Source organism: Balaenoptera borealis (genome assembly GCF_965194805.1).
Source record: "Balaenoptera borealis genome assembly, chromosome: 16".
Classification (NCBI taxonomy): Eukaryota; Metazoa; Chordata; class Mammalia; order Artiodactyla; family Balaenopteridae; genus Balaenoptera; species Balaenoptera borealis.
Window position 1 is genome coordinate 40,791,774 of NC_138872.1, and position 26,556 is coordinate 40,818,329.

At 39.2% G+C, this 26,556-nt stretch overlaps 1 protein-coding gene across 4 annotated transcripts in view; it reads right to left on the reverse strand.

Annotated features, from left to right (window-relative positions):
• Positions 1-692: 692 nt before the first annotated feature.
• Positions 693-26,556, reverse strand: part of ESF1 (ESF1 nucleolar pre-rRNA processing protein homolog) — an 82,225-nt gene continuing 56,361 nt past the window's right edge. For 2 of the 4 annotated variants that reach the window (XM_082359023.1, XM_082359021.1), the window contains exons 12-14: positions 20,968-21,050; positions 19,395-19,541; positions 16,962-17,776 (exon numbers count right to left, since the gene is read on the reverse strand). In XM_082359023.1, the coding sequence (XP_082215149.1) occupies positions 17,483-17,776; positions 19,395-19,541; positions 20,968-21,050 (524 nt within the window). In that variant the 3' untranslated portion in view covers positions 16,962-17,482. Of the gene's footprint in view, positions 5,091-15,921; positions 16,930-16,961; positions 17,777-19,394; positions 19,542-20,967; positions 21,051-26,556 lie in introns of those variants that run through there. The other 2 variants (XR_014235374.1, XM_082359022.1) reach the window with 2 other exon arrangements.

A 26,556-nucleotide genomic window follows, 5' to 3' on the forward strand; every position in this document is an offset into this window, starting at 1 on the left:
ATTAGGAATTTGGGATTAACAGATACACGTTACTATATACAAAATAGATAGCCAACACGGACATACTGTAGAGCACAGGAAACTATACGCAATATCCTGTAGTAACCTATAATGGAAGAGAAGGTTAAAAAAAAGAATATATATATATATATATTCATATATATATGATTCAGTTTTATATATATATATCACTTTGCTGTACACCTGAAACTAACACAACATTGTAAATCAACTATATTTGAGTAAAAATAAACAGACAAAAAAATTATGGTGAAACACTGCAGTCATTGGAATGGGATTTTCACCAGGAGAGCAGCAGTCATTACACTGTGTCTACAGCCTGGAGTTTTACACTGGATACTTCTCTGAAGCTAGTCTTGGATTCTTGTTGTATTTCATATGTCCAGTCCCCACCCCTCCCCACTTCCCCAAAGAGAAAAGAGACAGAGAACTAACAGTGTTAATTAACAGTGTTAATTAAGAAATACTGATGGGTTACCAAAAACTCCAACAGTACAAAACTAGTGACCCAGGTATCACTGGTGCAGCAGACGTCCACTGGAGCAATCCCCCAGTTTCCGTTTTAGAAACTGGATCTTGTTGACCATAGCTGATGGGTGAGCAGGGAACACAAGCTGGGAACACAATCACATTGTCTCTCTGGAAATTTAGAACTTAGACTTTTAAAAAAATAATTTAAAAAATTCTTTATTTGAAACAATCTCAAACTTACACAAAATTTGCAAGACAGTACAAAGATATTTGTTGGTCCCTCAATCATGTGAGAGCAAGCTCCCAACATGATGCCTCATCACCCAAACAAAGACATTCTCTTAAATAACCAAAATTCAGCCATCAAAAGTACAAAATTAACATTGATACATCACTGCCAATTAATCCTTAGGCCATTCAAGTTCTGCCATCGTCCCAATAATGTCCTTTATAGTAAAAGGGTCCAGTTCAGAATTATTATGACATGTCTCTTTATTAGAGATGGGACTATTTAAAGAAATTTTAAAGTGATGTATTGTAAAACAAAGCCATATACAAAGGTATCCAGGTGAAAGTAAGTCTCCCCTTTCCCCCAGAGGCAATCACTGTTACCAGCAATTTGTGCAACTTTCTTAAAGTCTAAGTTCCTTTTTTAACTCCTGGAAAAATAAGATCAGACGTAGAAGTTCCTCCTTTAAAAATGCTGAATATCTGTTTAGAACTTTATTCCTTTCCATCAAGAAAAAGGTTAAAGAAAAAAAGATTCCACGTGAATACATTTTCCCAGATTTTTAATGCAATATCACTGTTCACTTACAGAGGATAAAACTTCTTCTATTGCCAATAGGTTTAATCTTTTCCTCTCTATTTATAGACATTAAGGATCCTTTGTAGTTTAGCTATTTCAAATGCTTGGAACATCTTTTAGATTATCATGTAACTCATAATAGTATAAAACATTTTTTTAAATTGTTTTGGTTGGTATATAATATTCACAAGTACTTTATATTTATAATATAATTTATCTTTATTTATAATCATGTAGATTAATTTATCTTTATTTTAATAGTATCACAATGAAAAATTCCAAATTCATTCCTGAATTTTGAACACAAGGCAAAACCTTCTTCTTTTAATAACATAAAAAATGGACCTGTAACTTAAAATGTGGAAACTTTGATGGGGTTGACCTCGGAGAGACAGCAGTGGGCGATGGCGTGAAGCGAGATCTTAGTTCCCTGTCCAGGAATTGAACCTGGGTAGCCTGGATGAAAACCAGGAATCCTAGCAGCCAGTCCACCAGGAGCTAGAGGCTAGAAGCAAAATTCCTCTGGCCCTTGCCCCCATTGAAAAATGTATTTCTCAAGGACGTAAAATCTGTAAAAACAGGCACAAAGTTTATTATTAGAGACACAGCACAAGTGGGTGAGCACACAGAGAAGCAATTTGTTTAGGGAAGACAGAAACAAGGCAGAGATGCACACCAGAGAGAAAGATGTGGGCGTCCACCCTAATGAGGAGGAGCGCAGCAAAGAGACGGTTAAGTTATTTATACAGGGTGGTTCTTCCGGGTTTACTTTTGACCAATTATCTGGTTTCTTTTTCCACACCTGACCTGCCCTAGGACCCTCCCCACCATGCGTGCACAACTTTTTTCCAAGATGGATCCCAGCCCAGAGGCCTATGGGGGGCCGTGGCATCACCTATTCTGGGGTGGTGCCCCTCCTTTTTGACCACAAGGGGCCTTTCTGCGCATGTGCAGTGTCTCCCTTGCCCCAGGGATGGGAAATCTATGACCTCCTGATCCTTACTCCAACGGGGTTTAGCCCCTCTCTGTCCCTGCCAGGACTGTTATCTTAAAGTGTCCTCAGGAGACAACAGGAGGCTGATTGTAAATGCCTAACCTGGAGCCCACGTAGCTCCTGTCTCAGGAAGTGCAAATGGGAGTCTAGTTGTAAGTGTCCAGCCTGAAGCCCACCTTTTTCCTGCCCCCAAGAAATGTAAACAGGAGACCAGTTGTAAATGCCTAACCTGGAGCCCATCTATCTCCTGCCTCAGGGTCATCTTATCCCACTTGCCCAGTGGGCTAAGGAGAGAGGCCTGCTGGTATCATTGTGAGTAAAACAAGGTGAACAGAAGAAAATAGAGGCGCGCAAAGAAGAGTTTCTGAGGACATTCTCTAGTTCCTGCTCTCAGTCTCTTCCTGAGAACTGATTGCTTTCCACCTTTGGATTCAGTGCTATGAGATCCCACAGGGCCCTTGGAATAAAAAATCCGCCTTCACATTTAAAAAAATTTTTGCTTACATTAGTTTGAATTGTTTTATGTTTCTTGCAACAATCCTAAGGCAATGGATGGGAGAATTGAGGTTCAGTTGAATCCAAAGAAATCTGAAGAAACATAACAATTCCTAGGTGGTTTCTGATACTGCTGGAGCTCTCCAGAAGAACCCTAAAATTGTCCTAGAACAAATATTTATAATAGATCCAAATGGAAGAGCATACGTAAATCAAATCATTGTTTTCAGAGTTTCTCTTTCGTCTAATAATGAGCTGCTGTCAGATTAAACTTTTCCTATCTTTTAGAGTTGTTCCATTTCTAACTTAAAGGTCTTTCCTAACTAATTCTTGGTTTAGTTTAATGATTTTTCCAGAAAGATTTTTAAAATTTAGTGTAATTTTTTGGCCATTTCTTACCTTATTCATCAGATGAACTTTTTGAAATATGATGGATTATATTATTTCTTACTAGTCTAAAAGAAAAGACACTTCTCATTAATTTCAGATATTAGTAAAAAGGGTTAAAAACTCAAGACTGGCTACTCAATACAAGAGCATGTGTAGTATGAAAGATAATGACTCAATTTTTAAAAATTCATGGAAACAGCTCATAACCCCAAAGCTGGCATTTCTCACAACTTTCCTCAACATAATATAATCTGTTAGTCTATTTGCTTTGGCACTGTCTACAGCGTGGAGTTCTCATCTCCACATTTTGGCAATTTTGGGGTAATGCAGAATCCATACTTCAGGCTGAGCACAGACTTTCATTCATACTTTTTCATTTTCCCATGTGCCTGATTCTGGTTACTCTTGGCAACTCCTTTTTCATAAACTTTTCAAGGAAGTGATAATGTGAACCCAGAGATGCTGAATATAGAGTTTGTAACTCTAATGTCAATGGGGCTGGTGGAACAAAGGGTCCCAGTTGCCTTCTAAGGGGTTTGTCTCACTTCTCTTGACTCATGTCCATATCCAGAAATCTGGGAAACTTACATGATGGAGCACCCTATTCTGGCACTCTCAAGCTGCAAGCACCCTGACTATAATGTAATATCAAGAGTTTCCTTAATAATATGGAGAAATGATCTGCAAAATAGGGCAAAATAGTCCATAAAGACTATAACCCAACACCACTGTATTCGTCTTTGTTTTAGGATATAGGTAGAACAGCAAGTAACAGAGACCTGAGAAAACAGTGGCTTAAACAAGGTAGTATTTTATTTTTCTTTCACATAGATGTCTCAAAAAAGACAGTCTATGGATTATATGGTGGCTGTACTCTACCAAGTCCTCAGGGCTTCTGGCTCCTTCCAGCTTACCATCCTTTATGTACCAGTATACATAATGGATTTATTATTATTACTACATAATTTTTATTTATTATTATGACATTATTTCTACATAATGAACTTAACATTATTTCTACATAATGGACTTTTGTCCTCAGGGTCCAAGATGGCTGCTGGAACTTAAGCCATTACATCTGCATTCCAGGCAGTTGGGTGAAAGAAGGGAAGAAGGTAAGAGGCAAAATTTACTAGTCTGATGACTTCAAAGGAAGGTCCCTAGAAGCTGTAATTTGCTTCCACACCAGGCTGCAAGGGAGGATGGGTAAAATTGTCTTATTCTGGAAAGCCCTATGTTCAACTAAAGGATTCTATTACTATGGAAGATGGAAAGAACAGACATTGGGAAACAACCACTTGTTTCATCCATAGTCACTTAAAGTCCCTTGAGGAGCATGTATAACCTTTCTCCTGGTCTGACCTTCTTAATGATCCTGTCTACTATGGTCCAACTGCTGGTGGAGAGTTTTCTCTGCTGATTTGGGCTGTTACTTATACTCTTATGATTGCAAAGACTACAGACTCATTTAGGTGATCTCAAAGAATGGAGCACTTATTGTAATTGTAATATACATATTTTTTAATGTGTGGGGGAGATTTTCATTAAGTGGCCTGTGCAGCAGGTCTCATCTTCCAAAGATGGCTGCAACAATATTTCTGGACATGCAGACTTTTCCAGGACTTCGCCATTCTCCTCCATTAAGAGGTGGAGTTTATATCCCCTCACCTGGGAAAACCTTTTCGACTGCCTTAACTAATTAAGTATGGATGGGAGGAGTGACACTATGTGACATCTGAGTCTTGATCATAGAACGTGATAGAATCTCCATCTCACTCACCTTGGAACCCAGCTACCCGCTCAACAGCTGGCACTGACTTGCAGGTCACATGAAGGAGGCATTTTGGAAGCAAATCCTCCAGTTCTCAGCTAATGCCACATGGAGAATATATGAGCCTTCCCCACTGAGCCCTATGCAAAGTGAATAGTTTTGAAAAACTAAATGATTGTGGTTGTTTCAAGCTGCAAAGTTTGGGGGTGGTTTGTTATAAATAGGTAACCAGAATGGTCAGGACTCAAGGGAACCTGCATGATCTGGAAGAGTGAGACAGCTGGGCCTCATGAGCATGGGAATATAGATTTAGGAATAGAAGGATTGGGAATTCCCTGGGGGTCCAGTGGTTAGGAGGACCCTGTGCTTTCGCTTTCACTACTGGGTGCGGGTTCAAGCCCTGGTCGAGGAACTAAGGTCCCACAAGCAGCGTGGTGCGGCCAAAAAAAAAAAAAAAGGAGTAGAAAGATCATTCAGGACCCAATATGGTTCAGGTGAGTAGATTCCCTTTGCACAATATCTTTGGGTGTCAGCATCCAATCAGGAAACAGAAACAATTTGAACAGGGACCTCCCTGGTGGCCCAGTGGTTAATCCACCTTCCAATGCAGGGGACTAGGGCTCAGTTCCTAGTCGGGGAACTAAGATCCCACATGCCGTGGGGCAACTAAGCCCTCACACCACAACTAGAGAGCCCATGTGCTGCAACTACTGAGCATGCGTGCTCTGCAGCCAGAGCGACACAAGTAGAGAGAAGCCTTCAAACTGCAACAGAGCCTGCATGCCGCAACGAAAGACCCCGCAGGCCGCAACTAAGACCCAATGTAGCCAAATAAATAAATATTTTTTAAAAAGAGAGAAAATTTGAACAAAGAAAGTTTAAATAATTAATCATTGAAACAGGGCATTAGAGTAACAGGATTGACAAATAAGGGGGTAACTAAGGGAAAAAGAGAACTCTAAAGGACACAGGAATCACAAATGTAGGTTACAGCCACTATACTTATGGCTGAGGCACAGCACTCAAATAAGGAGCAAATGTGGAAGAGCCCCTTCCTCCCTTGGGATTGAGGTCTACACCTCGCGTGAGAGAGAGCAGCTGTGGCCAACTGGATGGCGAGGTGCGACACTAATGGGACATGCTAGGAATCTGGCTGCTGGTGAGCTGCGGGAAGACTTCCGCAGGAATTGGAAATGGAAAAGTGATAGAGAACAATGAAGGAAATCAAAAGCTTGTTTTTCAATAGATCAAAAGCTCAATGATATTGATAAACCTCTGTCCAGATTAGCCAAAAATAAATAGCAAAGGCACACATCGCCAACATTAGGAATGAAAAAGGGGATATCACCGCAGACTCTTCAGCCATTAAAAAAAAAAAGAGCAGAGTAGGGGCAAGATGGCGGAAGAGTAAGATGCGGAGATCACCTTCCTTCCCACAGATACAGTAGAAATACATCTACACGTGGAACTGCTCCTACAGAACACCCACTGAACGCTGGCAGAAGACGTCAGACCTCCCAAAAGGCAAGAAAATCCCCACATACTTGGGTAGGGTAAAAGAAAAAATAAATAACAGAGACAAAAGAATAGGGACAGGACCTGCGCCAGTGGGAGGGAGCCGTGAAGGAGGAAAGGTTTCCAGGCACTAGGAAGCCCCTTTGCGGGCAGAGACTGCGGGTGGCAGAGGGGGGAAGCTTCGGAGCCGCGGAGGAGAGCGCAGCCACAGGGGTGCGGAGGGCAAAGCGGAGAGACTCCCGCACAGAGGCTCGGCGCCAACCAGCACTCACCAGCCCGAGAGGCTTGTCTGCTCACCCGCTGGGGTGGGCGGGGGCTGGGAGCTGAGGCTCGGGCTTTGGTGCTAGCCGGGAGGGAGTCCGGGAAAAAGTCTGCAGCTGCCGAAGAGGCAAGAGACTTTTTCTTGCCTCTTTGTTTCGCGGCGCGCAAGGAGAGGGGATTCAGAGCGCTGCCTAAATGAAATCCAGAGACGGGTGCGAGCCGTGGCTATCAGCGCGGATCCCACAGCAACAGGGGCGCAGAGGGAAAAACGGAGAGATTCCCGCACAGAGGCTCAGCACCGAGCAGCGCTCACCAGCCCGAGAGGCTTGTCTGCTCACCCGCTGGGGCAGGCGGGGCTGGGAGCTGAGGCGCGGGCTTTGGTCGGATCGCAGGGAGAGGACGGGGGTTGGCGGCGTGAACACAGCCTGAAGGGGTTGGCGTGCCGTGGCGAGCCGGGAGGGAGCCGGAGAGGAGGTCTGCAGCCGCCGAAGAGGCAAGAGACTTTTTCTTGCCTCTTTGTTTCGCGGCGCGCAAGGAGAGGGGATTCAGAGCGCCGCCTAGACGAACTCCAGAGGCGGGCGCGAGCCGCGGCTAACAGCGCGGACCCCAGAGACGGGCACAAGCCGCAGCATCAGCGCGGACCCCAGAGACTGGTAGGAAACGCTAAGGCTGCTGCTGCCGCCACCAAGAAGCCTGTGTGTGAGCACAGGTCACTCTCCACACTGCCCCTCCCGGGAGCCGGTGCAGCTTGCCATTGCCAGGCTCCCGTGATCCGGGGACAACTTCCCCAGGAGAACACACGGCGCGCCTCAGGCTGCTGCAATGTCACGACGCCTCTGACGCGGCAAGCTCGCCCCGCCTCCTCCGTACCGCTCCCTCCCCCGGCCTGAGTGAGCCAGAGCCCCCGAAGCAGCTGCTCCTTTAACCCCGTTCTGTCTGGGCGGGGAACGGACGCCCTCAGGCGACGTACATGCAGAGGCGGGTCCAAATCCAAAGCTGAACGCTGGGAGCTGTACGAACAAAGAAGAGAAAGGGAAATCTCCCCCAGCAGCCTCAGAAGCAGCGGATTAAAGCTCCACAAACAACTTGATGTGCCTGCATCTGTTGAATACCTGAATAGACAACGAATCATCCCAAATTCAAAAGGTGGACTTTAGGAGCAGGATATATTAATTTCCCCTATTCCTTTTTTTGTGAGTGTATATGTGTATGCTTCTGGGTGAGATTTTGTCTGTATAGCTTTGCTTTCACCATCAGTCCTAGGGTTAGGTCCGTCCATTTTTTTTTTTTTTACTTAAAAAAATTTTTTTTCCCTAATATATGTTTTCTTAATAATTTTTTGCGTATTTTCTATTTTTAGAAATTAAAAAATTTTTTAATAAGTTTTTTCATATTTTTTATTTTAAAAAATTAAAAAATTTTTTTCTTAATAAATTTTTTTCTTAAAAATTTTTTTCTTATTTTTTACTATAAAAAATTAATAAATCTATTTTTAAAAATTAAAAAAAATTTTTTTCTGAATACATTTACTCCTAATAATTTTTTTTATTTTTTATTATAATAGCTTTATTTTATTTTATTTTATCCTCTTTTTTTCTTTCTATTTTTTTCTCCCTTATATTCTGAGCTGTGTGGATGAAAGGCTCTTGGTGCTCCAGCCAGGCATCAGGGCTGTGCCTCTGAGGTGGGAGAGCCAACTTCAGGACACTGGTCCACAAGAGACCTACCAGCTCCACGTAATACCAAACGGCAAAAATCTCTCAGAGATCTCCATCTCAACATCAAGACCCAGCTTCACTCAACGACCAGCAAGCTACAGGGCTGGACACCCTATGCCAAACAACTAGCAAGACAGGAACACAGCCACATCCATTAGCAGAGAGGCTGCCTAAAATCATAATAAGGCCACAGACACCCCAAAACACACCACCAGACGTGGACGTGCCCACCAGAAAGACAAGATGCAGCCTCATCCACCAGAACTCAGGCACTAGTCCCCTCCACCAGGAAGCCTACACAACCCACTGAACCAACCTTACCCACTGGGGACAGATACCAAAAACAACGGGAACTACGAACCTGCAGCCTGTGAAAAGGAGACCCCAAACACAGTAAGATAAGCAAAATGAGACGACAGAAAAACACACAGCAGATGAAGGAGCAGGGTCAAAACACACCAGACCTAACAAATGAAGAGGAAATAGGTAGTCTACCTGAAAAAGAATTCAGAATAATGATAGTAAGGATGATCCAAAATCTTGGAAATAGAATAGACAAAATGCAAGAAACATTTAACAAGGACGTAGAAGAACTAAAGAGGAATCAAGCAACGATGAAAAACACAATAAATGAAATTAAAAATACTCTAGATGGGATCAATAGCAGAATAACTGAGGCAGAAGAAAGGATAAGTGACCTGGAAGATAAAATGGTGGAAATAACTACTGCAGAGCAGGATAAAGAAAAAAGAATGAAAAGAACTGAGGACAGTCTCAGAGACCTCTGGGACAACATTAAACGCACCAACATTCGAATTATAGGGGTCCCAGAAGAAGAAGAGAAAAAGAAAGGGACTGAGAAAATATTTGAAGAGATTATAGTTGAAAACTTCCCTAATATGGGAAAGGAAATAGTTAATCAACTCCTGGAAGCACAGAGAGTCCCATACAGGATAAACCCAAGGAGAAACACACCAAGACACATATTAATCAAACTGTCAAAAATTAAATATAAAGAAAACATATTAAAAGCAGCAAGGGAAAAACAACAAATAACACACAAGGGAATCCCCATAAGGTTAACAGCTGATCTTTCAGCAGAAACTGCACGCCAGAAGGGAGTGGCAGGATATACTTAAAGTGATGAAGGACAAAAACCTACAACCAAGATTACTCTACCCAGCAAGGATCTCATTCAGATTTGATGGAGAAATTAAAAACTTTACAGACAAGCAAAAGCTGAGAGAGTTCAGCACCACCAAACCAGCTTTACAACAAATGCTAAAGGAACTTCTCTGGGCAAGAAACACAAGAGAAGGAAAACACCTACAATAACAAACCCAAAACATTTAAGAAAATGGGAATAGGAACATACATATCGATAATTACCTTGAATGTAAATGGATTAAATGCTCCCACCAAAAGACACAGGCTGGCTGAATGGATACAAAAACAAGACCCATATATATGCTGTCTACAAGAGACCCACTTCAGACCTAGAGACACATACAGACTGAAAGTGAGGGGATGGAAAAAGATATTCCATGCAAACGGAAATCAAAAGAAAGCTGGAGTAGCAATTCTCATATCAGACAAAATAGATTTTAAAATAAAGAATATTATAAGAGACAAAGAAGGACACTATATAATGATCAAGGGATCGATCCAAGAGGAAGGTATAACAATTGTAAATATTTATGCACCCAACATAGGAGCACCTCAATACATAAGACAAATACTAACAGCCATAAAAGGGGAAATTGACAGCAACACAATCATAGTAGGGGACTTTAACACCCCACTTTCACCAATGGACAGATCATCCAAAATGAAAATAAATAAGGAAACACAAGCTTTAAATGATACATTAAACAAGATGGACTTAATTGATATTTACAGGACATTCCACCCAAAAACAACAGAATACACATTTTTCTCAAGTGCGCATGGAACATTCTCCAGGATAGATCATATCTTGGGTCACAAATCAAGCCTTGGTAAATTTAAGAAAATTGATATCGTATCAAGTATCTTTTCCGACCACAACGCTATGAGACTAGATATCAATTACAGGAAAAGATCTGTAAAAAATACAAACACATGGAGGCTACACAATACACTACTTAATAACGAAGTGATCACTGAAGAAATCAAAGGGGAAATCAAAAAATACCTAGAAACAAATGACAATGGAGATACGATGACCCAAAACCTATGGGACGCAGCAAAAGCAGTGCTAAGAGGGAAGTTTATAGCAATACAAGCCTACCTCAAGAAACAGGAAACATCTCGAATAAACAACCTAACCTTGCACCTAAAGCAATTAGAGAAAGAAGAACAAAAAAACCCCAAAGCCAGCAGAAGGAAAGAAATCATAAAGATTAGGTCAGAAATAAATGAAAAAGAAATGAAGGAAACAATAGCAAAAATCAATGAAACTAAAAGCTGGTTCTTTGAGAAGATAAACAAAATTGATAAACCATTAGCCAGACTCATCAAGAGAAAAAGGGAGAAGACTCAAATCAATAGAATTAGAAATGAAAAAGGAGAAGTAACCACTGACACTGCAGAAATACAAAAGATCATGAGAGATTACTACAAGCAACTCTATGCCAATAAAATGGACAACCTGGAAGAAATGGACAGATTCTTAGAAATGCACAAACTGCCGAGACTGAACCAAGAAGAAATAGAAAATATGAACAGACCAATCACAAGCACTGAAATTGAAACTGTGATTAAAAACCTTCCAACAAACAAAAGCCCAGGACCAGATGGCTTCACAGGCGAATTCTATCAAACATTTAGAGAAGAGCTAACACCAATCCTTCTCAAACTCTTCCAAAATATTGCAGAGGGAGGAACACTCCCAAACTCATTCTACGAGGCCACCATCACCCTGATACCAAAACCAGACAAAGATGTCACAAAGAAAGAAAACTACAGGCCAATATCACTGATGAACATAGATGCAAAAATCCTCAACAAAATACTAGCAAACAGAATCCAACAGCACATTAAAAGGATCATACACCATGATCAAGTGGGGTTTATCCCAGGAATGCAAGGATTCTTCAACATACGCAAATCAATCAATGTGATACACCATATTAACAAATTGAAGGAGAAAAACCATATGATCATCTCAATAGATGCAGAGAAAGCTTTCGACAAAATTCAACACCCATTTATGATAAAAGCCCTGCAGAAAGTAGGCATAGAGGGAACTTTCCTCAACATAATAAAGGCCATATATGACAAACCCACAGCCAACATTGTCCTCAATGGTGAAAAACTGAAACCATTTCCACTAAGATCAGGAACAAGACAAGGTTGCCCACTCTCACCACTATTATTCAACATAGTTTTGGAAGTGTTAGCCACAGCAATCAGAGAAGACAAAGAAATAAAAGGAATCCAAATTGGAAAAGAAGAAGTAAAGCTGTCACTGTTTGCAGATGACATGATACTATACATAGAGAATCCTAAAGATGCTACCAGAAAACTCCTAGAGCTAATCAATGAATTTGGTAAAGTAGCAGGATACAAAATTAATGCACAGAAATCTCTTGCATTTCTATACACTAATGACGAAAAATCTGAAAGTGAAATTAAGAAAACACTCCCGTTTACCATTGCAACAAAAAGAATAAAATATCTAGGAATAAACCTACCTAAGGAGACAAAAGACCTGTATGCAGAAAATTATAAGACACTGATGAAAGAAATTAAAGATGATACAAATAGATGGAAAGATATATCATGTTCCTGGATTGGAAGAATCAACATTGTGAAAATGACTCTACTACCCAAAGCAATCTACAGATTCAATGCAATCCCTATCAAACTACCACTGGCATTTTTCACAGAACTAGAACAAAAAATTTCACAATTTGTATGGAAACACAAAAGACCCCGAATAGCCAACGCAATATTGAGAACGAAAAATGAAGCTGGGGGAATCAGGCTCCCTGACTTCAGACTATATTACAAAGCTACAGTAATCAAGACAGTTTGGTACTGGCACAAAAACAGAAATATTGATCAATGGAACAGGATAGAAAGCCCAGAGATAAACCCACGCACATATGGTCACCTTATCTTTGATAAAGGAGGCAAGCATATACAGTGGAGAAAAGACAGCCTCTTCAATAAGTGGTGCTGGGAAAATTGGACAGATACATGTAAAAGTATGAAATTAGAACACTCCCTGACACCATGCACAAAAATAAACTCAAAATGGATTAAAGACCTAAGTGTAAGACCAGACACTATCAAACTCTTAGAGGAAAACATAGGCAGAACACTCTATGACATACATCACAGCAAGATTCTTTTTGACCCAGCTCCCAGAGAAATGGAAATAAGAACACAAATAAACAAATGGGACCTAATGAAACTTAAAAGCTTTTGCACAGCAAAGGAAACCATAAACAAGACCAAAAGACAACCATCAGAATGGGAGAAAATATTTGCAAATGAAGCAACTGACAAAGGATTAATCTCCAAGATTTACAAGCAGCTCATGCAGCTCAATAACAAAAAAACGAACAACCCAATCCAAAAATGGGCAGAAGACCTAAATAGACATTTCTCCAAAGAAGATATACAGATGGCCTACAGACACATGAAAGAATGCTCAACATCATTAATCATTAGAGAAATGCAAATCAAAACTACAATGAGATATCATCTCACACCGGTCAGAATGGCCATCATCAAAAAATCTAGAAACAATAAATGCTGGAGAGGCTGTGGAGGAAAGGGAACTCTCTTGCACTGTTGGTGGGAATGTAAATTGATACAGCCACTATGGAGAACAGTATGGAGGTTCCTTAAAAAACTACAAATAGAACTACCATACGATCCAGCAATCCCACTACTGGGCATATACCCTGAGAAAACCATAGTTCAAAAAGAGTCATGTACCAAAATGTTCATTGCAGCTCTATTTACAATAGCCAGGACACGGAAGCAACCTAAATGTCCATCGACAGATGAATGGATAAAGAAGATGTGGCACATATATACAATGGAATATTACTCAGCCATAAAAAGAAATCAAATGGAGGTATTTGTAATGAGGTGGATGGAGTTAGAGTCTGTCATACAGAGTGAAGTAAGTCAGAAAGAGAAAAACAAATACAGTGTGCTAACACATATATACGGACTCTAAGGGAAAAAAAAGCCATGAAGAACCTAGTGGCAAGACGGGAATAAAGACACAGACCTACTAGAGAATGGACTTGAGGATATGGGGAGGGGGTGGGGTGAGATGTGACAGGGTGAGAGAGTGTCATGGACATATATACAGTACCAAATGTAAAATAGATAGCTAGTGGGAAGCTGCCGCATAGCACAGGGAGATCAGCTCGGTGCTTTGTGACCACCTAGAGGGGTGGGATGGGGAGGGTGGGAGGGAGGGAGATGCAAGAGGGAAGAGATATGGGAACATATTGTATATGTATAATTGATTAACTTTGTTATAAAGCAGAAGCTAACACACCATTGTAAGGCAATTATACTTCAATAAAGATGTTTAAAAAAAAAAAAAAAAAAAGAGCATCTTTCATCAGCATCTTGTAATTTTCAGCATACAAGCTCTGTACATGTTTTGGTAAGTTTTTACCTGAGTATATTATTTTCTTTGGAACAATTGTTTTTAATTTCAGTTTCCACATGTTCATAGTTAGTATATAGAGATGTGATTGATTTTTATGTGCTGACATTGTATCCTGTGATCTTGCTGAACTCCCTTATTTAGTTTGAGGATTTTTTTGGTTTTGTTTTTGTAGATTCCTCGGGATTTTCTATGTAGACAATCATGTCATCAGCAAATAGGGTCAGTTTTTTTTCTTTTTTTATAAATTTATTTACTTATTTTTTATTTTTGGCTGCGTTGGTTCTTCGTTGCTGTGCGTGGGCTTTCTCTAGTTGCGGTGAGCAAGGGCTACTTTTCATTGTGGTGCATGGGCTTCTTATTGCAGTGGCTTCTTTTGTTGCGGAGCAGGGGCTCTAGGTGCACGGGCTTCAGTAGTTGTGGCACGCAGTCTCAGTAGTTGTGGCGCACGGGCTTAGTGGCTCTGAGACATGTGGGATCTTCCCGGGCCAAGGATGGAACCCGTGTCCCATGCATTGGCAGGCGGATTCTTAAACACTGCGCCACCAGGAAAGCCCCGTCAGTTTTATTTCTTCCTTTTCAATCTGTACGCTTTTAATTTTTATTGCTTTATTGCAGTGGTTAGACCTTCCAGAGTAGTGAGCGTGGACATTGTTTTAAGGGTAACTGGGATTTGTATTAATCAGATATGGTAAGATACGAAGACACGGAAATAACTGTTGTGATGGAAGAAGTTTTTATACTCACATTACCTAGCATGCCACGGAAGGGAGTCACACAGGGAAACACTGGGGTTGGTGAGGAGGCAGAGAACAGGGGAAAATGTGGGCAAGGGGCTTTATTGTGGCTTCTTTGGGAAGGGATGGGTGAGGCAGGGTAAGAAGGTTTAGGATTGGCTGGCTTGAATTTCAGTGGGCTCTAGGGTAGGGCACGAGGATAGTGGCCCACTGTGTGAAAGCCCAATAAAGGAGGTGGCTGAAGGTACGGGCTCTGGATTTGTTGCTTTGCATTCGAAAGGCACGCTTGTGTGCAAGTTATTTACTAACTCTGGGAACTGGCCAGCCCTGGGAGAGGCAGTCTCTGTAGGAACAGCAAGGACCCACCCAGTGGTCAGAGGATCAGAATACAGAAAATAAGACACGATTAAAAGACAGCCTTGCCTTGTTCTCAATCTTAGGCAAACATTCGGTCTAAGTATGCTAATTGTAGGGTTTTTGTCATGCTCTTTATCAAGTTAAGTAGTTTCCCTCTATTCCAAAGTTGTTTTTATCATGAATGGATGTTAGATTTTGTCAAATACTTTTTCTCATCAATTGATATGATCATATACTTTTTCTTCTTTAGCCTGTTAATACAGTGGATTACGTTGGTTGATTGTGAATGAACCAGTTTTGCATACCTGGAATTAAACCCCCTTGGCCATGGTGTATAATTCTTTCTATACATTGTCAGATTCAATTTGTTAATATTTTGTTGAGGTTTTTTATGCCTAAGTTTGTGAGACATTAATTCTCCAGAAGCAATCTCATTTCTATATATTAACAATAAATACCAGTCTGTAGGTTTTCTTTACTTGTACTGTCTTCATCCGGTTTTGGTATCAAGAATACCAACAACAACAAACAATCCAAATAAATGTGACCTTAAGAGTCACCCAAACTACCCTCACATTGTTGAATTATGACAGTGGCCATTTTTTTATCCTGAGTTTTACTACCAGCAATTATTATATTTATTGAGAACCTAACATTCTTGGTGTATTATGTTTATTTAATGCAGTACCTGATAATGCAATTCTCATTTTTTTTCCTACTTAAAAAATATCAATTCTTTGAGAAAAGGAGCCAGGGCTGTGCAAAGCTTATATGCTCAATTTATTTGTTATAATCAATCATGTGCCTGACTAGTAAAATGAGATTTACAATTAAATACAGTGACTTAACAACAAAGGGCTCCAAAACAAAAATCCAAACCAAACCAAACCAATTAAAAAACCAAAAGAGTAAGTTTCACAGGAATCTTAAAATCAAACTGAGTAATCCCCACACTGTGATTAAAGTTTAAAGTCTTTTTCCTTGCATAAAAATGAAATCTGAATAATTGTACAATTATAGACTATATTCAAAAATGTATTAAGATTCATGATCTTCTAGTGATGAGTACATAAATACTGCTTTATTTGGCTGAATTACCTAACAATGTTATTAGCACTTTATGATAAGAACACCATTCCCCGCACAATACTCTGCATTTTTCTGTTATTATGAGCAATTTTAGATATCCTCTTTTTTCCTTCCCCTTTCAGAGACTGTTTATATGCCCTTATTATCTTGATACCATTCTGAGTCTTACATCCTTTTATTCTTGAAAACATACTACGTTGGCAGGCTTGAATTTTTGTACCAATAATGTCAAGTTTACTATTAACCACAAACCTGGCCAAACTCCTACTGCCTTTCAGAAGCTACCATATTTATCATTCATTCCAAATGACTATTTTGGTTTTTATTTTCATTTATTTATACAGCACAACTAATTCTTCTAAGTGGTCAGTTAATAGTTTACAAAACCTAGACCAGATGAAATCCAGGAGTATTAAGGCTTTGAAGGTGTGTTTTAATTTAATTTTAAAAAGAATTAAGATTCTTTAAACTCTATAGCAGTATACCCATCCTTCTAAGCATTCCAAAACTCTGAAGGGCAGACAGAAGAATTTTCTGTTACTACAAACATAAAAATCATTGCAGAGCTCACGAACATTTCAAATATAATTATGAACAATGCAAACCTGGAACTGCCTTTCCATGGAGTTGTCCTCTTAAAGAGTTAGTCAGTTTTTCAGATATTTTTCCAGAGGGTAGTTTACTGGAGGTGAATAAAATGAAAAAATTCAGTGCTATACAAAATAATAAAAATTTTTATTTTCAAATTAATAAACAAACTATAATAAACATGACCAAACAACAAAGAAAGTTATTGGCTTCTCTTCATTATGGCTAGAAATATAAATTATTTAAACAAGTATCTAAATCTGCCTCCTGCTTCCAGATAAATTAATGTATTGCATATACATATTTTCAAGTTGTTCCTAACTCTTATTCAGACTTAAGACTTGGGCACTCCTCTATTTTTTACATAGAATTGTAAACAGTCTTTAAAAAAAGCTAACAGAGTAATAAATATAAAAATTTTATACATCCTATAATCTGGATTAATTATGATTAAGCTGTGGAAATACACAGTACATATCTATCAATCATACACAATTAGGTTTAACTGTTATATACGGAAAATAAATTTTACAACGGTCAGTTTTTATTCATATTCTTGAAAGGTATAGCACTGTTCCCAATAAGTATTCCTTCCACCACTTCTGTATACTTTATACATTCTCAATCCAAAAAGAAACAACATACACCTATTTGACTTTTTGCTTTTTTCTTGCTTGAAACTGCTCTGTTTTGTTTTTTACAGATTTAATCAACATTGACAAGGCAGGATCAATGGATCTCTTGTGTGATTCCTTCTGAATTTCACTCTCTTTTTTCTTTATTGCCTGAGTAAGTTCTTGTTCTTTTTGTTCTCTCTGACGTGCTTTCTCCTCAAGGATTTTTTCCATAGCTTTTGTTTTCTTGAAATTAGGATCTGAAGGATCCAAATTGAACAAGTGGGAAGTATACATTGCCTGAAACCGTGCATCCTTAACATTGACCTGCAAATCCAAAAGGAAAACATAAATAAATAAAATTAGTAAACCAAAAGGCCCAGAAATGGGACCAAATTTCGAAAGTAAGTGAGTTGATTATATAAAATACAAACGTGGGCATTTTGCATTGATTCATTAGAAAACTGTTTTCCCACAGATCTTCAATGGAGTTTTAGGGTTTATTCCTGAACCACAATGTGCAGGGCACACTGTTTTTAATCACACAATGACAATATCCTTGAAAGGGAACTATCGTAGTCTATGCATACAATGGCCTGGAACGACACCAGCCACTTAGACTGAGCGTCTGGAGGAGGGGAGGAGTGACCACTGGAGTAGGCAGGCTCCTCCACGCTTACAGTGTGAAACCTCTTTCTGGCTGGGATAATTAAGCCAGCGATGGTATCTCCTGCTGGAGTTTTATGCAGTCATTGCATTCTGAGTACATTAAACTTTTTTTCAACCTTCGTGCTAAAGTGAGCAGCTTCTGAGGGTGATTCATACAGCAAAAGATTTAAAGATCAAAATGGGAAAGATGGCACCCCTGAGACCAAGATCCGGTCAGATACAAGCCCCGAATTTATCCTTTATCTTTCTACAAAAACACTGTGGTCCTACATGTTAAGAGTGTACCCTTAACTCCAGCCAGGTCTTCAAGTATCGCCAGGCACAGGGGTGACCAGCCAGAAAGGGAGCATGACTCACTGCCACCCATCATTCCCATGGGAAAAATGAGTCCACCCGGAGATGGACTGTAGAGTTACTTAGTTATAGTAAGGACAACAGACGTGATACCACCACCACCACCACAACACTCATGAAAAATGTTTTTATGCATGATGATTAGTGTGTGGAGATAGTTCTCATAATAGAAGATCTGACTACAAATCATTCTTTGTTTTTAACTTTTCATAAGAAAATCAATTCACCAAAAAGTTCAGTGGAACAGCACCACACATGGAGCTGACTTAACAGAAACTGGAGCTACATAGTGGTTTCAAAGTCCCTCTCCACGCTACTTAGAAGTTATCTGTACGCCCCTCTCAATTCTCTAAACAACTTCAAAACCTCTCCCATTTTCTTCTGGGTCTATTCTTCCATGCTAATGGATGGAAGTCATCAAATAGTTCCTGACAGCTGTTGTAGGTTTTCTGTACAGGGTTCAAACTCATGCATGGGGACTGTGTGGCCACTAGAAATATGTACTTAGCAAAAAGAGGGAAAAGAGGGAGCGATGGAAACAAGAAACATAGCAATTAAAAAAGCATGGCCTACTGCACTGGCCCTTGCACACACAGTGTGACGCGATGTGATGTGAACCTGCTATTTCTCAGTCAGGCTTAATGATGCAGAACTTTCCCAGTGTGAGCATCACAGTGCATGTGATTCTAACACTAAAAGCTACATATTTTGGTGCAAACATGGCTACCAAAATAGAAGCCAACTACATCACCTGGTGCTCAACCAAAGAAACACCCCAGGGATGAACTGGCTGTGTTGGACTGAAAGATGGTAGCTTTGGCTCCACTATGGGCCCTTCCTAAGATGCTCAATTTTTATCTCCAGAGCTGACTTTAGATTTAACACCAGCTTTAAGAGGATAATGACTTTTGTCCCTGGTTACCTCAAAGTCATCCTCCAATAATTCCTTCTTCTTCATAAGCTGTTTTTTCTTCTTTTTGCTCAGATTCTGGTGCTGCACAATCTTGTTATAATTGAAGTGTTTCTTGCTCTCTTCCTCCTCATCCATCACGAGCAAAGCCATTTCAGCCTGTGGAGAGAAAAAAAAGAGTACAAATATACAACAGTGCTTTTCTTTCCCCAAACAGGAGTATATGGCACAGACATCCCCCCAGGAAAGGAGAACCGAGCCACCAATGCTCTGGGATAACACCTGTCATCTGTAAACTGATTGTGGATTACCAGAACTCAAAACGAAACCCAGAGATCTCCGTACAGTAATGGGTATAATTTTTAGAAGCAACATCACTGACAGCAGGAAGCTTTATCTAAAAACCAGACCATATTTCACCTAGGGTAACTGGTTAGTAGGCTGTAAAAATAAGAGTCCTCAAGTCCCCCAAATAAAAATTTCTCATTTTCAGTTTGTTCTTTTTAAGCAGACACTAAATCTAGCAAACATGTAGTATTTTGTGATACAAACTAGACTTTCCAAACATGCTTTAGGAACAAGGAATTCCTTTTTTCTTTTGCTTTTTTTTGGCCTTTACTTTTTCAATGTTGACACATTTCTATGAAGGCAGGATCTTAATATTTGCTTCTGTAATCTAATATAATGCTTGTTTCCACTAAATAGGTATTTTCTACTGACCATGGGATTAAATGCAAACCTTCAAGTATCAAGTAAACAACCATGTACACTAGAGAAAATACAGAGTGTGCTGTGAGATTCCTGTGAATCTTCCTCCATTACCGCTTTAGACTGCTTTAATTATGTCTCCCTTCCACCACTGGTACCTGCAGTTGGCTTTCTTTTTAGAGCCATTTTCTACAAAAGAAAGGTTTTCTTTTGCTCCTTAACTCTGTGAACATTACTGCATATGCAGTAAAACATGCGTTAAGATGCAGAGTTTAGGTGACCAGTCAGGCTCCCTCCTAGACAGTGCTATGAACATCAGTCTTGTGAACATTGTTGACTCCAATTCCTGTCTCAGCAAAAATACATATTACTCTGTGCCATGGATCTTTAGGAGGCACTGAAGCATAAAGTTCACTACACTTCCAAGAAAGACTAATTTTGTACACTAAATTTATGTTATTTTCAATAATAAAAAGAGAGAAATGAGCATTGAACAAGCCATAAAGCAAACCCTGTATCACAGATCAGATTGAATTAAAAATTATGGCATTATTATTTTAAGGTTTTAATAGTACTATTTGTTTTTGGTCTCAGTTATAGTAAGGGTTTTTAATAATAAGATATTTTCCTCTTAATCACAAAGGGACATGCCTTGGGTTTGAGGTAAATTTTAACTTTGTGCTAGTTGGATACTAGTTGGAGAAATTTGGTAAAAAGATGACATTTAAAACCTATGCTGTTGAAATTCTTATTTATAAATTCATAACTAAAATCAGTTATTTTTTTTTTATTAGGGATACTGGAAACATATGGATAACTTCACTTGAACTGTACATATCAATTATCCACTAAGCATGTAACCATGACCATGTTTTACCTTTTGTCTTTCTAGTTCAGCTTGTTTCTCTGGAGATGTGCCATCTTTTGCAGATTTTGTTGATTTCTTCTTTTCTTTTATACCTGGCACAACAAACCAACATAGGAAGGTTAAAAATTATAAGACTATCACAGCAACAATCTGTTTATACTATTTTCTTTATTTTAAAAATTTTGTTTATAACAAAAATGCAAGGTATCTATCAATAAATATATAGAAACTAAAGAAAGTAAAAAAAATATTGCTGAGATGACTATGGGTATGAATGGAATAATAGTCTGGATGGGATGAGTGAATATTACAAAGAAGGAATTTCTTCTGAGTAATGTATAATTATATATACATCAGCTAAAAAAGAAAAATCATAAGATAATTTCAACAGATATAGAATACATACTTGATAAAATTCAACATCCACTCATGACAAAATATATACATTTAATAAAATTCTATTCAAGGAAATCTTTACAAAGATTAACAAGATAGATTTGATATACATGTAATACAGTGTGCTAAACTGTACTACAAAGTGAAAACAAAAACACTGTACTACATAATGAGAAAAACAGAACAGTTGGCTTAGTATGTAATAAAATGTAGCATCATACATCACTGGAAAAAGAAAGGATTATTCAATAACTGGTGCTAGGCAATTTGTTTTATTCTGCAAAAAAAAATTTGAGCTATAGATGCATCGCATAATGTACAGGAAAATAAAATGCAGATGTATTAAAGAGTTAAACATTAGGAAAAAAAACCCTATGAGAAAATACAGGGGAACAGCTACCTGATCTTAAATAGAAGGAATGTTTTCTTAGCATAAGAATAATAGGAGAAATCACAAGGGGAAAAAAAACAAAACACAGGTAATTTTAATATATAAACTCTTAAAACTCATCAGCAAAATGAAAAATTCACCTCTATAATGACAATTTGACAATAACTACCTGTAAGTAAAAGTGTAACAAAACCCTTTCTCTTTCTCTAAAGACAAATTTGATCTTTGTTTAACTTTCTAGTTCTATTATTATTAAACAAAATTACTCATGGTAAAACTGGCTCCTGATTAGAAAACTGACTATATTTTCAGGGACTCAGGGACTTCTGGAGACCACAAGGTGTTAGATGAGGAGATGCTTTCGTCCTGAACAAGAGGCAGTAACACACGGCAGTTAAGGGGACTTGACTCGGGAGCAGCTGGCCTGGGTTTAAATTCTGGCTCAACTACATTCTAGCTGTAGCAGTTTGTGCTTGTGTCCTTATCTGTAAAGTGGGGATTATAATACTTGCACCTACCTCCTAGGGTTATTGTGAGGACTAAATACACTAAAAAATGTTAAGAGTTTAGTTAATGTCTGGCACATGGTGCTATCAACTGCTTGCTATCACTGTTATAATAGTCTGACTACACATATATAAGATATCTTGGGTTCCTTGGTGATCACGCAGATGCTTTGATTTTTCTTCCTTTTTTTGTGTCTGTTGGGAGGGGTTCAGGGAGAATTGGTGTCAAAGTATGAAGAACTACTCTGAAGAGTAAGAAGGTTCAGAACCCACAAAGACATGTTCTGTTACTCTAGAATGTTATTACACAATCTCAACCTTCTCTGGGCTGCTGGACACTGTCTTATTTGGATAAGTTGAGTTCTGTCCTTCCAAATGCAGAGAAACCAATGGTCTCTAAAGTATTAACAACAATTAATGCTTCTACAGCACTTACTAGGCACCAGAAAGTACTGCTGTTTTATTCCCTTTTATATAGGAACTGTTTTAGTCCTCACAACAATGCTATGAGGTAGATTCTGTTATTTATTACAATCTTCACCCTGTGGGTGAGGAAACTGAAACACAGAGAGGTTAAGCAATTTGTCTCAAGGTGAGTTCAGAACAAAATTCAGAACATATAATGATGGTTGAACAACCGCAGCTAATGGGGGATAACAGGAAGTAGAGAGAAGCTTTAGAAGCTGCTCCACGTGCACTAGCCCTGCTGCACTAAGGCAGCCCTGCCCAGCTGAGAGAACACACCTGCACATAAGTGTGGCCTCGTTCACCCCTCACTGCTACCAAGGTGTCTGTCTGCACTTTTAAGAAGAAATACCATTGTACGTAGCCCTTCCCCTAAGTGAGATAGTGCTCCTATCTCAAATGTTTTTCAGGGAATGATGTATCTGCTTTAAGATTATAACCTTTTCTCTGTTGCAAAGTATGTGCACGTATTTACACATATAAATATCATCAAGGTTCCACTTTCTTAGGGTCTGACTCCCACACCCTAAGTTTACCTCTGCTCTCTTAAGGCAAGAGCTCCTTTTGAAGTGAATGGACAAGTGACATGCAGAAGATCATTCTGTGGCAGGGGAAAAAAATCAGGCTGTATATGATTAATACATAAAGGAGATAAAGATCTTCACATACAGCTGTGGGAAATAATTTCAAAGAGCCCACAATGAACTGTTCCGGATTTTATAACAACCTGGTGAAAAGCCATAAAAATAAACTTGAAAGGAAGACTGCAGCAAGAGAGGAAAAAAATCTCCAAGATGGTTGGGGCTAAAAATGATATCCAATTTTAGTGTGATGAAAATTTCTTTGCTCATGAAGAATTTACTGTGTGCTACATTGAACTGTTTAGTCAGAAGATAAATAATGTGTAGAGACTCTTTCTGCACTGTTAACAAGATCATATTAGGTGGGCATATATTTATTTTTTAAAAAAAGCATTTTCCCTTTGGAAAGCTTTCAGACCTAATTTAGTGAACAGTACTAGGGAAATGAAAGTCCCTGTTCTGAAATGTTATCTTTATTTTTCAGTGAATCTTTTGGCAAGTAAGAGTCCACATCTCCTGGGACTGTGGCAAAAAGGACATACAGATGATTCTAATAAGCTGAATATTAACAGAGACTTGAAATCGGGTGTTAGGGTTTTATAGTTAAAAAAAAAAAATCTAATCAAGCCTTACCGAGGCCACTCTCCCTTTAAGCAAAAAAATGTAACAGAATACATCCATGGAAAAAAGATGTGTTGCGAACAATTGATCTGTAAAAGGAATATCTGTAAAAGAAATTCCATTTTCCATTACTTGTAATGTCAGAGAATTGTTCCCATAAAAAAGTTCTTCCAGAGTGTTCAGTTGAGCACTTCTTGTGAGAGAGCAGTTAAGAGAATTCACTGGAGGGCAGACTGCTCTCTGTACTGACCAGACAGGAGTGGTAAGCCCCCTAGCAATTTACTCTTTAGCAGCAAGTTCCTGCACCCAAGATCACTTGTCCATCATCAGATAATACAGTCTGTTAATCTTCCTCTGGACCAAGGCATTCTGGCTTTGCTTGGAAAGCCAGCAAGTCCCTGTGTCCAGCTCTTATACATATGGATCCTGGCCCTGGCTTTGCTTGGAAAGCCAGCAAGTCCTTGTGTCCAGCTCTTATACATATGGATCCTGGCTCTGGCTTTGGTCTTTACAACGCACTTGTAGAGTTACAAAAAGTAAAAGGGAGCCATTAGGATTCAGGTTCTACCATCTACAACTGGCCCTTGTGCAATCCAACCACGTTTTCAGTTCACTCCTCTATAAAGTGGGCTAAAGTTTGGATTAGAGGACAGAATGCATATAAGAGCATTTGTAAACTGTAAAACTACATATGAGCAGTATACTGTAAGCACCCAGCATACTGGCTGAATGAATCAAATATGTGTGCCTTATTATTAGATTTTCATGGTGGTTTATCAAATATCTAAAGTTGTCAAGACAAAGGATACATTCTAATAGGGTATATTTAACATGTGATGTACTTTATTTCACTCCTACTTCTTCAAAAACAAAATCTTTCCAACAGTTTATGTAATTAGATAGCATTAAGCAAATTTTTCCAATACTTCATTTCTACAAGAAAAAATAACTTTTAACTCATTCTAGAAGTACATTTTCAAAACTCTCATCTAATATTGAGTTTGCAGTTTAAAAAAAATAGAAAAATTATAGCAAATTTACAGTGTAGGGGGTAAAAAATAAAAGGAAAAATTAGAAAAGATTTCTAGTACTCATATTGGCTCCTAACCCGAGCCAAACACCAGGTCTGGCATCAGTAAGTGAACTCAATTTCTCCACATTTTGAAGAGTGTGTAAGTTTAGCTCTGGGATTGCCTAGGGCAAAGGTGTCCTGGCTTAAAATGTCTCTGTCCTGCTCAACCGTGGAGCTGACCTATACACACTTCCAAACACTAATGCTTTTCCTCCTATTTCATGGCCGTTCCTTCTGTTTCATAAACTTTCCCCCTACCTTCCAGGTAGTACCTTCTCCAGGAGGACAGAGTACCTTACGCAGGCTCCTGACCTCAGAGCCCAAACCTGTACCTTCCTCTCTTACCAATACTTTCTACCCCTCGTTCCATGGTTTGAAATACTATTTAGAGGCTACCGATTCCTAAGTCAGAATCTAGGAGTTATGCTAAATGCCTTCCTTATCCAAATAAAAAAATTGGCAAGTCTACCTCCAAAATATATCTAGAATCCCACTTACTTTTCTCCTTCCAATTCCATTACTGTCGTGCTGTCTAGACCAACCATCACCTCTAGACCTCTACAAAAGCCTGGTCTCTCAGCTCTCACCAATGCCTTTCTCCAATCTGTTCCCTTTGCAGGACCCAGAGTAGTATGTTACAATGCATACCACAACACGTCACATCCTTGCTTTAAGACCCTTCACCGGCTTCCCACTGTCAGTAGAGTAAAATCCAAATTTGTCGCCGTGACACAAGGCCCTGCAGGGTCAATCCTGTGTCCCAGCCTGGCCTTATACCAAACTGCCCCTCTGACCATGCTCCAGCCACACTGGTGTCTTTCAATTTCTCTGACACCAGTTCTTTCTCACCTCATAGCTGTTCTACCCATTTTCCACTCATTTGCAACGCTCTTCCCCCAGCTCTCTCTGCCCAACTCCTTCTCATTCTGCAGGTCTCAGCTCAAACGTCACCATCTCAGAGAAGCTTGCTTTGCCCACCCTATATAAAGAAAGCTACTCTCCTTCGTCCTCCCAGTTATATGCTCTATATTACCCTATTTATTAGTTCCTTTAAAACACTGATCATATTCTCATAATATTCGTATTTGTTTACCTGTTTAGCATGTCTTCCCTAAAACTATAACCTACTTAAAGGATGTAACTTAGCTTGCATTATTAGTGCTGTATCTCTAGCCTAGCAGAGCGCTCGGCACCTGGTAGGCACTCAAAAATATTTATTGATAGAATGGATAAACATGTCGAGATACCATTTTTTAGTCCTAACTTTATCTAAAAAAAAAAAAATTCACTCTTTTGTATTTCTTTTTCCTTAAAAGAAAACAGCTTAAGCCCAGATATAAATAATTATTCCTAGGAAGTATGCTGAAATCAAAAGTATATCGAAAGCAAGCAAACATTATCTGCATTTTCCCTTGGAACTTCTGATACTAACTTTAGGGAAAACTATTCACAATTTAAATGTGCTGATTACAAGAAACAAGCTACCCAAGCCACCAAGCTATTTAACTTACTCTTTGAATCCCACCCCGAGTTCTGCAGTTTGACCAGATTTCACATGCCAAATGA